This window comes from Aethina tumida, chromosome 3, assembly GCF_024364675.1.
Source record: "Aethina tumida isolate Nest 87 chromosome 3, icAetTumi1.1, whole genome shotgun sequence".
NCBI classification, from domain to species: Eukaryota; Metazoa; Arthropoda; class Insecta; order Coleoptera; family Nitidulidae; genus Aethina; species Aethina tumida.
In genome coordinates this window covers 23,035,627-23,052,473 of record NC_065437.1, presented here as the reverse complement: position 1 = coordinate 23,052,473, position 16,847 = coordinate 23,035,627, and the positions used below count along the sequence as shown (strand labels likewise).

At 34.8% G+C, this 16,847-nt stretch overlaps 2 protein-coding genes across 3 annotated transcripts; both read left to right on the top strand.

Annotated features, from left to right (window-relative positions):
• Nucleotides 1-655: 655 nt before the first annotated feature.
• Nucleotides 656-9,226, top strand: LOC109599635 (serine/threonine-protein kinase Warts). The gene is made up of 13 exons (XM_020015646.2): nt 656-915; nt 3,583-3,903; nt 3,962-4,165; nt 4,218-4,454; nt 4,512-4,721; nt 4,784-5,031; nt 5,122-5,572; nt 5,638-6,257; nt 6,349-6,684; nt 6,868-7,046; nt 7,112-7,389; nt 7,452-7,798; nt 7,879-9,226. The coding sequence occupies exons 2-13, from the start codon at nt 3,826-3,828 to the stop codon at nt 7,964-7,966; spliced, it is 3,276 nt and encodes a 1,091-aa protein (XP_019871205.2). The 5' UTR covers nt 656-915; nt 3,583-3,825; the 3' UTR covers nt 7,967-9,226.
• A 969-nt stretch (nt 9,227-10,195) lies between these two features.
• On the top strand, nt 10,196-16,711 carry LOC109599639 (ras-related protein Rab-11A). 2 transcript variants are annotated; one of them, XR_002191568.2, is made up of 5 exons: nt 10,196-10,479; nt 10,747-10,868; nt 15,038-15,270; nt 15,327-15,653; nt 15,712-16,711. XR_002191568.2 is itself a non-coding variant. In XM_020015652.2 (4 exons), exons 1-4 carry the CDS (start codon nt 10,440-10,442, stop codon nt 15,577-15,579), a joined length of 648 nt encoding a protein of 215 aa, XP_019871211.1. In that variant the 5' UTR covers nt 10,196-10,439; the 3' UTR covers nt 15,580-16,711. The 2 variants fall into 2 exon arrangements, 1 of the variants encoding a protein (XP_019871211.1); XM_020015652.2 differs by having other exon boundaries at nt 15,327-16,711.
• The last annotated feature ends 136 nt before the right edge of the window (nt 16,712-16,847 follow it).

The window sequence follows — 16,847 nt, the reverse complement described above, 5'->3', positions numbered from 1 at the left end:
AAACATTAACTGAGAAGAATAAAAATATTTTTAAAACAAAATATAAAAAATTACTTCTTTTTTCTTTAATATGCGTTTATTAATAATTACAATTTTATTTTTTGAAGTAATAACGATTGAATTGAATCGCTAAAATTGTAGTTTACGCGAATCATAAAATCAATTTTAATGTTCTTTTAATTTATTTAGGGAAAACGGTTGTTTTGGAGGTTTATAAGTAAATATGGTAGTTCTATTAAACTTCATAATATTTTATGACGTGCACACTTTCATGTTTATTTATCAAATCCATTAATATTATTACGTTATGTTTAGTAAAAGAACTAAATTAACTGATTAATTACTTAAATTATTTATATACAAAAATATTTTAAGGTAGTACGTCCATGCATATAAATGTTGCCTGTTTAAAACAGTGCTGCCAAAATAAGGTAAAAAATGTAACCAAACCTCACAGTTATTTCTGCACCGTTTATTAGTAATTACATATTCAATTTGAGTCAGAAACTTTAAAAAATCTTGTATAAGAGACGCGACGAATTTATAATTGAAATCAGTTTGAGGCTACAACAAGTTTAAAAATTAATTTTTGCGATTTTTTAGTTTGAAAAGTTGGTAGTTTCTGGAATTTGACACTGTGTTAAAATGGCTGATATCTATATCTTGTAGAATTTTCTTTGTTTTCATTACAGTTTTAGAGCCTTTAAAAGTGTTTGGTGTTAAAACGACAAATTATTTTAACGGAAACCAACAATTCCGAAGTGATAAAAGTGGCACAGGAGCTGGTGGACGTGTGCGAGTGATAATAATGTGTTAAGTGTTGTTAAATTCCTTAACATAGAACGAGATAGATTGACACTTTAATATCTGTCAGTTCTTGCAACAAAGTCTATTTTAATTTTGCATATTGACAAGGTAACTATTCCGGAGTGCGCGTACGTATATTTAGATGTGATGAGATAGGTTTGTGCTAACAGAAACATACTATATGTCACGCACAATGCCAAAGAATGTGTGAATGGTATGCGGTGTGAGTGAGACATTTGATAGTAATTTGGCACATAATTCCTAGCACCGCCTGGAGCAACGAATCTTTGCTACTGCATGTTGACAGATCGGATCGTCTGCTGCTCTTTAAAAAGCGTTTCGGTTTTTGGCCTGTTTCGTTCCCCCGTGTTTCGATTAAAATTCCAATCCGCACAAATAAAACGGGTGGGCATACATGGAAAAAAAACCGTCTGTTTGTTATTCACGAAAATTATTATTCAATGCCATCCGGAATTCTTGTTGAGGTGCTATCAAATGCAAATTTGTCCACTTGCAGGCACATTCCAATATAAACAAAAGCTTTTAATCTTAGAAGGAGCAAACATGATTAGGGGCAAATTGGTTAATGTGCTGGAGGACTTTTATCTGGCGATGTAAACGCACTTAAGATGGATTTTATTTGCATAAATTATTTAGTTCCTGGATTTTTTTCCATTGGTACGTGGGTTTACGGTGTTTACGTTTTGACGCATAAAAGGATTTGTAATGAATTTATATGGTGCTAATTTTTATTGGATAGTAAATCGACTTGGATTTAAAAAATCGTTGATGGTGGATTCTTCTGTGCATCTTATTTGAATGTGCAGTTTTGGCTATTATAGGTCATTAGCTTCATGTTTAAAAAAGTATATGAAGCCAAGGTTTTTAAAGCTATTCCTGTCAAAATTGAGTATACTATTTAAGGCGATTTACCTTACTAAACTTACCTAAATACATTATTTCTTTTTAATTATGCAAATATAAGACTTGACTGATTATTTCTTGATTATCATAATATTTATTCTACATCTAAAATTCTAGGTTGAAAAATTTCTAAGATTGAATTAAATATTGAGCTAAAATTAATAGGAAATTAAAATCCTTTTAGTTTATCAATCAGATAACAAAAAAATTTGAAATTATTTATCTTTGAATTATACTGGATAATGGATAATAGAAAATTAAAATTCTTTTAATTTATCAATTAGATAAGAATTTTTTCAAATTAATTATCTTCAATTAATTCTAAAAGTAAAGAATTTATTATAAAAATAAAGTATGTTATGTAAAATACCGATGGATATTACAATAAAGTAACAATTAAATACGTTGTCATTCATATTCATCACTACGGAACTGAATTAATAATTATTGAATAATTCTTTTAAAATTTATGAAAGAATCCTGTACCATTGTTCATGCCACTTTTTAAATTTCTTGTATATTTTATTAATTTCAAATAAATTTATTATACAGTGTGACCCGTTTGAAAGCAGCAATTTTGTATCTACCGTATGATTTTGACAAACTTTTTTGAATGTAAAGCTTGAAAATATATACTTATAGACAAAACTTCACGTATTTTGGTCCAAATCCAAAACTTACAAGGTAATTTTTAAGACATGAAAATTGAAGAAACCATACTAGTGAATTTTTTATAGAACACGTCGGATTAAGCACCCCTGAAATAGGTATATATAAAATTTCATAAAAATGTCTTTATATCCAAATTTATTATTTACTTCCACTAATCCACTGTTCAATTTAATGCAATTATTATATCTTTTTGGTAAGTTCGTGGTTATCTTTCTCAATTGTTCTGGGGTAATTTCCGCATATGATGTAGTAATTATACCACGAACTTACGAAAAGAGGATTAGCACAAACGTAATATAATTAGTATAGTATAGATAGTATATATTCTTCATATAATATTCCCATATTGTTGAAAAATGACATAATTTGTGTTATTTTTGACTGTTTATTTTATAGACTACTTGAGTAAAAAAATAAATTATGAATATGCATATTTTTTTATGAAATTTTCATGTCTAAAAAATTACCCTGTGGGTTTTGGTTTTGGACCAAAACATTTTATTGATAAGTAAATATTTCACGCTTTACAATTGAAATAAAAGTTTGTTAAAATCGTTCAAAAATTACAAATTTTATGAGAAGTTCCTATTTACAAATGGGCCACACTGTATAAATTTGTTATTAATTAATTAGTTGAACTAACGAGAACATAAAATATATATTTAATGTGTTATTTTAATTTATCAATTTAATGGTTAATATTGTTTTGTTATCTTTTGTTATTGTAAATTCCTCCAAATTGGATAAAACCACAATCAGCTTTTTGATTTAGTTTTTTCAGAGTGTGCAGTGTCATTAATAAAGTAACTTTAGTGAATTCAGTATTCAAGTAAAATATTGTAAATCAGGCGTTTGTTCTTTAATTGGTAATTAAGGTTATAAAATATATAAAAATGTTACATATTTTTGACAGTTTAGTACATGTTTTTTATATCTTTAAAAAATTTGATAAAATCGTTATTTAATATTACTACAAATAATATTTTATTCCTCCTCTTTTGCAATGATTTTTGACTACTTTGACTACTGATTGGTTTTATATCGAATAAATATTACAAAATCTTTCAAAATTGTCTAATATTCCGTAAATACCTCATTTTATTCAATTAACATTTAAGCAAAAAAGATCTTGAGATTTTTTTATATCTTTTTACATTTTGTTCGTGTTTTCGATTACAGATATAATTCATCCTGACGAGGGTAACGTCCGTCCGTTCGAGATAGACGGGGCGAGCCATGCTGAGTCGTGCCCGCCCTGTCGCTGTCGTCGTCGTTACGTCCGTCTTCGTTCATCACGAAAACAAACGGTCACCCTAATAAAATTGCATCGTTCGACGAGAGCGTCGGCAGCTCCCGAGATGACAATGTGAGCAGGTGTGTGGCGCACCGCTGGTGATAACAAGCCCAGGTTGCGGGCCCAGCATGGGCCAAGAGCCCCGGCCCGAACCAACAATGAATAACCAAGCAGCCCCGGCCCGGTCTCCGGGCTATCACCAAAAGGTAACGAATTTTTTACTTTCTTTATGTTTCATGTTTAATTAATATATGTTTTCTGCAGGCCATGGAGGAGATCCAAAACTCGCTAAGGCCGTTCGCGAAGAGCGGCAGTGACGCAGCTAGTACTATATCGAACTTTTCGGCGACGAGTGGCGTCAGCTCGATGAGCTCTTCGGCATCGACGGGCATAGGTTCCGCTGGAAGTGGTCCCGCTGAAAAGGACGTCCTGTTGCTCAGGCAACTTCTTAGCATGGGATATCCAGAGGTAAAATACAATTTTAAAATATTACGTGTAAGCTAAATATTAATTTACTTAGGATTCATCAACGAGAGCACTTCAATTGGCTAATGGACGGCTGGACATGGCCCTCGATTTCCTGAAACAACCGCTGGATGGTACAGGTGGGGGCGCCAAACCCAGCAGCTTCTCCAAACTGATTCGGAAGCCGAGCATCGAACGTGAACTTGCATTGCCCCGCAGCAGTCCGGCATTGGACAGTGGGGCAGGCAGCTCCCGATCAGATAGTCCCCGCCTCACCGATATTCACTCGACAGTAAGTGTTGCGTAAGCTTTTTTGGATATGATAGCATAAACGTATTTTTTGTTACAGGTCAGTCGATATTCACCCAGTTTCAATGAGCCTCCGCCCCCTCCTCCACCGAGGAATACTCCCCCACCTCCACCGCCCCACGTACCGTGTAACGTCGTGCAGCCACCGTACTTAAAACGGATGTCTCCGGCGCCCGGACTACCATCTCGCCCGCCGGCCGTTGCCCCCTCATACAATTCATCGTCCCTCCAACAGAGGGGCACTAGTCCTGTGAGTATTCAACAAAAATATGTTTTTACGACTTTGTTTTTGATTTGTTAATATGTTTCTAGGTAAGTAGCGTGTCATCTTCTAGTGGCCGACAACCAATGGTTGTACAAAACGGCCCAGCTGTCCAGCAACAGCTGACCCAACAGATGCAAGCGTTTAGTCTTTATCAGACGGGAGCAGGTGGCGCACCTACGGCTGAGCCGCCGCCACCTTATCCCCTGATAACACCCAGTCCATCCAATGCCCCTGCCCCGCCCCCGTCATATTCCGCCTCGATTCAGAACCGACAGAGTCCCACCCAAGATTTTAGGTAAGTTTGCCATTTCTTGTATGAACAATATAAATTCCATACTGGACGTATTACATTAGTGTACGAAATAATCTGTTTTATGTTACACAGGAAAAGTCCATCTTCTGGTATTTACTCAGGCAGCACATCCGCAGGCTCACCAAGTCCGGTGCCAGTCTCGACGACCACCCCTACCGCCATGGCGCGACCACAGCCCTTGCAGGCGTGGAGCGCCCGACAAGCCGTATCTCAACCGCCGATCATCATGCAGTCGGTCAAAAGTACGCAGGTTCAAAAGCCCGTGCTTCAGACAGCGACGGCACCTCCAATCCCGGCGTCGCCGACAAGCACCACACCGCCGGCCACTTGCGCACCACCTCCTTCATATATGGTTTCGATACAGCAAAAGGCAGCCGCCGTGGCCTCGTACGCAAACGGTTCGAAACCGGCCGCGCCGTTGCCCGCTGGTGTTACCGCACCAGTTCTGGCCGTCACGAATTCAAGTCCGGTGACTGTGCCGACCACGGAACCACCAAGTTACGCTAGCACTATGCAGGCCAAGGTTAGTTACTGTTTTTATTTATACAATATAATATTTAATTTACTATTTCCATTATTTAAAACTAGGTGAAAGCGAGAGGAATGTTACCACCACCTTACCCAGACGAGGCCCATCCCGCCCAGGTTTACACGGTAGACAGTTCGATGTCGTCCAGGGCAACCGCACACGTACATCAACCCTTACAAAGAAAGTATTCGCCGGGTGTGCCGCCGCCTGACTGCCGTTCCGACAGTCCACAGTCGACATCGTCGGGCGACAGTCGGCCACCGTATCCCGATAACGGAGCTCCGCCATTACCTCCCACAGCATCATCGTCGGTTAAGAACAACAACAATCTCAACAACAACCATGCGCTTACTAACGGCAACGGAGATCCGAAACATACGGATCAGCCGCCGCAGTTGCCACCCTACACAAAAATCAAACATCAATCGCCGATACCTGAACGTAAGAAAATTAGCAAGGAAAAAGAGGAGGAACGGCGTGATGGCAAAGTGAAGAACTACTCGCCACAGGCGTTTAAGTTCTTCATGGAGCAGCACATTGAAAATGTGATCAAGTCATACAGGCAAAGGGTGTTAAGGAGAATACAGCTGGAGAAGGAAATGAACAAGATTGGGCTGAGTGCGGATGCTCAGCAGCAAATGCGGAAAATGCTGTCGCAAAAGGAGTCTAATTATATCAGGTGAGAATTTTAATTGGTCTTTTAGATGCATTTTTATACCTTAGGATGAATGTTTCATAAGACATCACTTTTTTAACACATCTATTTCCAGGTTAAAACGTGCTAAAATGGACAAAAGCATGTTTGTACGTATCAAACCGATTGGAGTGGGCGCTTTCGGTGAAGTAACGCTGGTGCGCAAGATTGACACGAATCACTTGTATGCAATGAAGACGCTCCGCAAAGCGGACGTCCTTAAACGCAACCAGGTGGCTCATGTCAAAGCGGAGCGGGACATCCTCGCAGAGGCGGACAACGAATGGGTCGTAAAGTTGTACTACTCATTCCAGGACAGCGACATATTGTATTTCGTAATGGACTACATACCAGGCGGAGATCTCATGTCGCTGTTGATAAAGCTGGGAATTTTTGAGGAGAAGTTGGCTAGGTAAGTATCACTTTTTAACTTAATTATAATTTGATTCACTCACTACACTTTATAGAGGACTAAGAGATAAAAGTTAATTAAATATTACAATTCCATGGTTAACTTTCTCATTTCAAATGAAAACTATAGACTAAAATTGTTTGAATGAGACTGATGTTCACATTTTTAATATTCTTGTTTCAGATTTTACATAGCAGAACTGACTTGTGCTGTGGAAAGTGTTCATAAAATGGGTTTCATCCATCGTGATATTAAGCCTGACAATATATTAATAGATAAGGATGGCCATATCAAACTAACCGACTTTGGTTTATGCACAGGCTTTAGATGGACTCATAACTCCAAATATTATCAACCCAATGGTGCGTTTAACATATATTGATATATTTTCTTCAATTCAAATTTTATAATTCTATTTTTGTTATAGATCATAATCGGCAGGATTCAATGGATCCAATAGACGACTGGAACGACGAGGAGTGCAAGTGCAAGAACATGAAGCCCTTAGAGAGGCGACGCAGGCGTGAGCATCGCTGTCTGGCACATTCGCTGGTCGGAACGCCCAATTACATAGCACCCGAAGTGTTACAGCGTACAGGTTACACACATGTATGCGATTGGTGGAGCGTTGGCGTGATTCTCTACGAGATGCTTGTCGGCCAGCCTCCATTTCTCGCTAACACTCCCGCCGAGACGCAATACAAGGTACTAATTAACCCTTTAATCAACACCAAATGTTTTAATGTATTCCTATTTATAATTTGCAGGTGATCCATTGGGAAACGACACTGCAAATCCCGAAGCAAGCCAACCTTTCGAACGAAAGCACCGACTTGATTCTGAAGTTGTGTTGCAGTGCTGACAAGCGTTTGGGTAAGGACGCTAGCGAGGTTAAGTCGCACCCGTTCTTCGATCAGATCGATTTCGAAAAGGGCCTGCGCAGGCAGCCGGCACCTCATAAACCGCTCATCGAATATCCAACGGACACGTCCAATTTCGATCCGATAGATCCGGACAAGTTGCGTAACTCCACGTCAATCGATTCGGGCGCAAATGACGATATGAACGACGATTCGAAGCCGTTCCACGGTTTCTTTGAGTTCACGTTCCGAAGGCAAGTTGAATATTTCAATAATTTCGTCTAAATAGTATCAAAATCAAGACACCTATTTAATTCATATTCATAATTTCCAGGTTTTTTGACGATGGGGGCGGTCCAGCTTTCAATAACAGGATCAACCTGGACGATAATGACAATCAGGGAGGACCGGTGTACGTGTGACCCCCGCGACGGGGCGTGACTAATTTCGTACACGCCGGTGACTGGATTGGAACCCTGTGCGTAAACATCTCGTGATCGTTTTTGCTTGTTGAGCACTGTTGGCGCCGGCGTTCGTGCGCCCCTTACGTAAAGGGTGGACGCCTCTTTCGGCGTTTGTGTGCTATCGTAGTTTTAATACATGAAAACAATTTGTAAGCAAAAAATTAGAATCTTTGTAATTAAGGGATCGTACTGACAAACTACAGGGCGTCCTAGAATATTATATTTCTGAACTGACATTAAAAAAAAATCAGAATACGCAATATTATGTGATGATTGATTAATTGAACAAAGTTCTCATAGAGCAATAGAAACAGTTTTGTGTTAGGTGCTTATATCTCTATTGCTAATTGAAAATTTGAAGCTAGTCGATCACCCGTAGGATGCTATTAATATTTCTAGTGTGACGTCCTGCTGTTGAAATTGCCTGTGGTGCCTTATTAGTGCCTGATCGCCGCAATATACATATATCATACATATTTATCGAGTTTGCCCCTTATACAGTATGCGCACTATACTTTAAACATGATTATTTAAAAACAAACCTGTTAAAGGAATAGTGCTTAACGATAATTGATATAACCAAAGTCTAAAATAGCTGCCTTATATTTTATACATATATAATAAAATGAATGCCTTTTTCTGCTCAATACTAGTATGCTAAGAGGACATGTAAAATTGAATTTTATATATGTAGTACAATTTTAGAAATCAGTAACAATAATGGTGTTATAAAACAATATTTTATGTATATTTATAAATTATTTAAAGAACAAAATACTAAAAGAAAAGATGGTGCTAATTTTAATCATATATTATAATGTGATATATACTTAATATCCACATAAATTCGTCACTAAAATTAAGTATCTTTTTGATCATCGTATACTTATTCTTACCTAGTTAGTTTGCTTACTAAGAACAGTTGTTTTGTTAATTGAAAAAGCACCTAAAACAATAAAACACATTGACCTCTTACAATTCTTGTGAACAAAAAACACTTTTGTGTTTTATTTATTTGTTTTGACGGTCTCTGTGGATATTAATGTATTGAACAGTAATAAATTATTATTGCTATTTGTGTATATTTTGTAAATTCTAGAGATTTAGTGTACATAAATTATTTTAATATCAAAAAATGATATATTATGTAAAATCAATGTTGGAGAGTGAATTGTTGCGAATATAAAAGAAATAAATTCTAACCAAAGAAAAGTTTAACGGGGTGTAGAATTATTTTAAATCTGACATTTCAAATTATTTTAAACAATGAGGTTTTCTGGACATTAGATAGTCTGCCTCAAACTGGTACAATTAGTTTTTGATACACCAGTAAAAGCATTGATAGTACATTAATTACTGACAAAAAAAATAAATTAACTCTAGAATGTATATTTGAGATAATCAGTTTTGGGGCAAGGCTGTAATTTGATTCGATTAAATTTTTTTGCGGTTTGAATAGAGGGTACGGAAAATTAGATTGGAAAGCACTGCCTTTGGACAAATACAAGGAATTATTTCACAGAAACAATAATCATATAGGTTTAAATAACTTATTCTGAAAATGCTGTGTTACAATTAGTAAAAAATAGTTCATCAAATTGCTCATAATTTAATTGTTTAATTTTAAGATATTTATTATATTTTCTATTTGTAATCTGATTAGTAACACCTATGTTTAGTTTAAGTGAGAATTAATTTAGTTTATAATTTTTCTAGTCTATCGAATTTTTTTATTATCAAATTATTATTCATAAATGTTGTTTTTATAATAACATTGTTCCTTATTTTTTTTGAAAATAATTTTTTTAAAAATCTGTACACATAGGTATATTTTATTTAGAAACTATGTGCCTACTTAGTTTGAAAGTGTTGTAAATGTGTGTAAATAATTATATATTTTTGAAAGAATAAGTTTTTCTTTTATAGACCTTTTAATTTTGGATTTGTCAGATTATTATTTACCTATAAATAAATGCTACAAAAGAGAGAAAAGCATTTATTTCAAGTCAGACAAATAATAAATATTTATGAGATGACAAAAAAACTAATGTTATCAAAATTATATCCAAAATAAGAATTTTTGCGTACGCCCATGTCTGCGAGTCCAAATATGTGACTGTGGTGTTGGCAACATTCACTATTGACGTGTGACGCACGCGCACTCCGTCAATTTTGACAATTCAAAGGGGCGTTCGTTTCACAAACAATAAAATAGATCGAGACGCCATTTTGTTCCTTAATAATCAAAATATTCCGCAAATCTTACGATCATCGTTGAGTTTTATTAATATTCGTTGGATGAAATGTGTCTGTGATATAAACAATTGAGTGTCAGAAACGGTATTTTCTTGTGATATGTACTAATTTGCCTTTGTGTTATTTATTTTGAATACGTTTCGGGGAGGTTGTCAATCAGCTGAAAGATAAGAAAATGAGTACAAAAGATGATGAGTACGACTATTTGTTTAAAGGTAAGACTTTATAAAAATACATTAGTTTTTCCGCTATTTGCTTAATTGTCTACGTTTTGACGTATTAATCCTCTATTTATGACAAGTCAGCAATGTCAGAGGTCAAGAAATGAACTGCGAGAGAAATTATAATGTCACATAATCAATTCTGATTGTCCTATAATGTTGAAAATATCAGATTAAACGTCAAAAATATCATTTATTGTTTGCAAATTGTTGTTTTGTATTTGTAATTGTGTGTTCACTTTCTTTATTTTTATCTTACAGTGGTTCTTATTGGAGACTCTGGAGTAGGAAAAAGTAATTTATTGTCAAGATTTACTAGGAATGAATTTAATTTGGAGTCAAAATCAACAATAGGAGTTGAATTTGCCACACGTAGTATACAGGTAACATTGATTTAAATTTGGTCATAGATCATATTTTATTATTTATTTATTTATTAAATCGTCATTGGGGTTAATTGTACCTTTAATCTGGTTGGATGATTTTTCACATGATTCATTGTTTTCCTCTCCTGCATTTATGACTCATAAAGATTCAAATCATCAGTGTACCTGATGTACACAAAGGGCCTTTGTGCTTGAAGAACTGAACCAGTAGTGTTGTGTGCTTCAATTTTATTACTAATCTCTAAATTCACAAAATATAGTAAAGTGGTTTTTAATTTAAACAATTCACCCATAAAATAATCTTTATCTGCTAAGGAAAAATTGTCAATATCTAATTGAAGCAAAACTATTAAATATTTAATTATATTGAAATGAATTGTTAAAATTTAAATAAAATATCTTTCAAAGTGACACTTTTCAGAGTAATACCTTTAATCACTGACAATTGAGATTAAATAAATATTATATAGTATTATATAATATACATATATGTAATTTTTTATATTATATATTAAGATACTACGTTTTTTAATTTGGTATTTTATTTATTAGCGTAATTCTCGAAACCTATATGAATAAATCTGTGAATATTCATTACCTTTATTGTATTAATATAGCAAGCGTTGATTTTTATTAATAATGGCACACTAGTTGCATCCTTGTATTAAATTGTAGCTCAAACTGGTTTGTCGCAACGGCACAAGTCAGTGCCTCATCTAAAAATACTGACACTTTAAAGAAATCAAAGCTTGGCAAACATAATATTCAAAGTCCATGGGCATTTAAAAAACGCTTCTTCATAAAACGGGAAGTTTAATTAAGAGCGTAATTAAATTGAACTATTTATGCACGGATCCCGTACATCGGTAAATTGCTGAATAAGCTTGTCATTATAATTGACTGGCCATTTTTCATAAATACAAAGTGATGCCACCACATTAACGCACAAGAACGAATATTGATTGCAATCGCTTATGAACATCAAAAACTGGCCTTGGCTTTTCAGCATACATGTGGATTTCCGACCGTTATTAGTTTCTTTAGTCATAGATAAAAATAAATTGTAATGCTGTTATCGTGGAATATGATTTCGGTTTGTTTTTTTCGCTACATTTTGTTAAATTGGTCACGTGATTCTGTTTGGTAATTTATTATGCATTAGTTCGAACCCGGGGTTAATTACGACAATTTAGTTTTGTCGCGTCGTTGTTACTTCTGTAATGCAGTCTGGTGTCGTTATTCTTTGCCCGTTTGTTATTCGTATTCAATTCAACTTGTCTTGTGTACGTTTTGTTCATATTTCCGTCGACACGTTAATAAATTAATTAAATAGCGCGCGTGTGGTTCTTTTATTCGTTTGCGTACTTGCCTTTTTTTGGAGTCATACATTATTGATTTCGATAAAGTTGATACACCGAATACAAATTGCAAGGTTTGGTCTAGTTGCGAGTTCCCTAGTTTCATAGACGGCCAAATGAAACAACGCATAAAAGTGTATGTGTTATTCACTTGCCCTTTTTGCTAATCGGTTGTTTTCGCCCTATACAGGGTGTTAATCTACTTCTCTAAGAGAATGACCGGATGTCCTAAAATTGTTGTCCATTTCCAAACCTGATAGTGGAAAAAATACACTAATCGATAGAAAGAAATAACCGATATTTCCGAAACCATTTATTTGTGAACCCAAGTTCATTAAGGTTTTCCTGGGCAGACAAATAGTACACATTATTATAAAATAAAAATATTTAACTCAAAATAATTTTTTAAATAAAATTAATAATCCATTTACGTATATTAAATTACACTTTTGAATTACTGTATTGAGTTCATTTAAATTTGTAAAAATTTTATGTCGAATTTGCTTATAAAAATGATTCCCCATGTTTTCTGTAGGATTGATGTTTGGATGTTGGGACCGGAAAGGTTTTGTACCAGTAAGATGTTGAACACAAGTGGAACCATAATTTGTTTACAAATTAATTTTAAACTCAATATTAAAAACTACTCAACCCCACTGTTCTGTAATCCACTGAATATGATCTTCAGTAACTTAAAATTAGATCCTTACAGTTTTAGCAGAAACCAAAGTTTTTCTTAGGTTCAAAAGAACCTCTATCCAGTAATCATCTTCTCACAGTCCTTAAACTAACTAATCCAGTTTCCTCCTGGTTGGCCTCAATTTCAGTTGACATTAAGATTGGATTGTTTTTTGACATTATAATTATTCAGCTAGCCAGCCACTTAATATTTTAAATTCACAGAAAACAATGAAAGACCATAAAGTAGAACGTTCGTATATTTTTTTCCATTAAAAAATACACACGAAAGTACGCAATTTTTTAAAGAAAATTGGTTGACCAGTTCCATAATAGACACAACAGAAAAAACAATAAAACTATAGATACTGGCATCCAATTCAGGTAGTACAGCTCATATTTTTAATAAATTTCTATAATTATGGCAACTACTATATATATTTATTAAAAAATATTAAATTAAATACGTAACTTAAAAAACCGCCTGTAAATGACGAGTCATAGATTCAATGAGATATGAGGAACATCCATTAGAAATTATTCCACAACTCCAAAGTATAACCACAATTAATCTAAACTTGATGGTTTTGGTGTTTTAATCAAGATCGGCAAATGGTTCCGTTAAATTTCTCGTGACACCTCATATGAAAAGGTCCAATCTACCTATCCACCATGTTCCAAAGATTTGTGGTGTATCTAGGGTCCAAATTTTTTTATGGAGGAGGAACCTTTTATTTACCATCTCATCTTTTTCTATTGAATTTGAGTTTACTACTCCTAAGTACTCTTCTCCAAAATTATGTATGAATTTTCCTAGAAGACAAAGATACTGTTTACTGATTTACAGATTATGTACACAGAAGGTGACACGGCAAAAATAAACATAAAAATCGATCAATTTGTTTTGATACAAAATGTATTTTTATCATAACATCCACATATCGTTTGCATCATTGTATTAACACCGGAGCCGGGACACAGACAAGAAAGTCGCATAACTTTCACGGAAGAACCATTGACCTCGAGTTGTGATTGTGAAAAAGACACCGGTGGAATTTCGTTCTTCCAAATGCGGGCATGCTCTTGATTAGTATTTGATGCAGCCTTGAACTACCCATATTGAATAATAAAACGGCCTTTGTTACGGTCGGGTGTCGTATAACGGAGCCAACCAACGCATACTTTTGCAATTTAATCCGGTTACACCGTACGAACGTGGCGGTCCACGATGTTATTGATTGTGATTGTTTTCCACCCGCATTCGACCACTGCACATACGGGTTGTTTACGTAATAATTCAATCCGAACCTAGTGTCTAGTGCATCAGTCGTAGGTGGACGACGGCGGCAGATAATAAAGAAGCCGACGAGGAATTAGTTCGAGACGTCAGTAACGGTGAATTGAGTTAATGAAAAAGTAACAAAGTAAATTTTATATTTTAGGCTTCCATTTAAAATAATCAGTGTTGATCTGTTTTATGTTATACAACTATGTAATTTACACCGAATAAAGTCGATGAAGGAATTCATGTTAATTATAAAAAATTAAAATGTCGACTCATTAATAATGCAATCAACATTACTTGCACGTTTTTGAACCAATCATTATTATGTACCCTATTTTTTATGGTCAATAAAATGTGACTTAAGTTGTTTAAATTAACTAAAACAAATTTGTAATCAGAGAGTGATGATTCATGTCTTAACGGTTTAGACATTTAATATTTCCCTTCCGTTTATATCTAAATAAAATCCACAGTTTCCTTTGAACGCCGCAAAATGTTTAGATTACAGGCATATGTTTATAAAACCAGGCCAGATTTTAGGCAATAAATATAACACCACCGAATTTAACTAAAATTAAATAAACGTTAATTAAAATATAAAGATACATCACTCTTATTATTTAAATGTTATTACCTACGTTTAATATTGATATAATATTTTAGGACTATAATTTTTCATTCAAAAACCTCTTTTAAGTGGACAAAATTGGATACTTATGAAGAACACCATTCAATATTTATGTTCACATTAATGTTTTACATTTTTATTTCTCAGCTCAATTAAATTATGTGCAATTAACAATACGAATATAAAAATATTTATTATATATTTTTATTCCGTCTAGGTCGATGGTAAAACGATAAAGGCACAGATATGGGACACGGCAGGCCAGGAACGGTACAGGGCCATCACGGCCGCGTATTACAGAGGCGCAGTCGGTGCCCTTCTGGTCTACGACATTGCCAAACATCTGACGTACGAGAACGTTGAACGCTGGTTGAGAGAGCTGCGCGACCACGCTGACCAGAACATCGTCATAATGCTTGTTGGCAACAAGTCGGATCTGAGGCATCTCAGGTAAGATTCGATGCATGCATTTGTTACAAAAAGACGTAACTACGTGTTGTTTCCAGGGCCGTATTGACCGAGGAAGCGAAGGCGTTCGCCGAAAGGAACGGGCTGTCGTTTATCGAGACCTCTGCATTGGACTCAACGAACGTCGACATGGCCTTCCAGAACATACTCACCGAGATATACCGAATCGTGTCGCAGAAACAGATACGTGATCCGCCCGAAGGCGATACCATCCGGCCACATAACGTCGAGCCAATCGACGTCCAGCCGACGGTCAGCTCGGACGGGGTACGCAAGCAGTGCTGCCAGTAGTGGACGAGGGACGATGCCTGCCCGCCCCACCCACAGCAATATTTTTTAAGAGCATCGATTTTAACATAACACAGGTGAAGACACTTGCTTAAAACAAAATTGTTGAGGAACTGACTTAGGTTTTTCTTGTAGGATACAGCATCAAGTAGTACCAACAGTAAAAACCACTTGACATCAGTGGCCTACTTGTGTTGTGCAGTTAATTTATATATAAAGGTATCAAAAATAAATCTGAATGTCATATGCTAACAAAATGTGAGTTAGTTGTGGTCAGTCCACTGTTATTTTGCTGCGCACTTAGAACATTGCTAAATATTGGATTCCAATTTATATTCCTGTTTTATGTATGGTAAACAATTTTTTTAGTTATATTTCTCTGTTGCAGTTTTTCTATACATATATATTAGGTACTATATAAGTAATGAGATGTATTTATAATCTTATAAATATATTGCTTTATAGCATGTGATTAAAATGAATGGAGCGAAAATAAACAAAGGGGCTTTGATAAATAAGTAGATATATAATTAAAATTAAAAGACAAGGCCTTGGAATGGTTGTATGTGGTGCTGACCGGTGTCTGTACATAAGACCTATACACCAAACTATATCTCAAACCCCCACTGTTTAAACTGCTTCATAAAACAAATGTACACTCAAATTATTTAATGTTAAACCTAAATGTTTATTTTATATCCATGTAAAAGTAATAAACAGCAGATGTTTAAACAGAGCAATTGTACTAAATTTAACACTAACTATTTAAAAATGATATGTTATACACATTCTGATTGACTGTTAGGTATGTTAAATTATAAAGCAAAAATCGTAACACACCAATAACAAGAAAATGTTGCGACACCAGGCATTGCACTCCTTGCTACTGTATGTTTATTTAAACTGTGGTGTGTGATGATATTTTGTTTTTGTGATTTAGTAGTTAAATTATTTCAAATTGTAGTCAGGTTACATATGTAGATAATTATCATATATTTTTTTCTGTTATTACCTTTCCAGCCAACGATTATTTTGTTGGATCATTGCGAACCAACCAAATAATTGTGAACCGTGTAATATAAGCTTATCGAGATTTACTATAAATTTAATTTTTAAATAAAATTATTGTAACTTAGTCATTGTTTCATTGCTATTATCAACCATATTTAAAGCACATTAATTATAACTTGATTTTTTAAGTTTCCTCTTTTCCTTAATTATATTCCTAGTTTGATTTAGAGTTATCATATCACAATTCTTAAGCATACTTA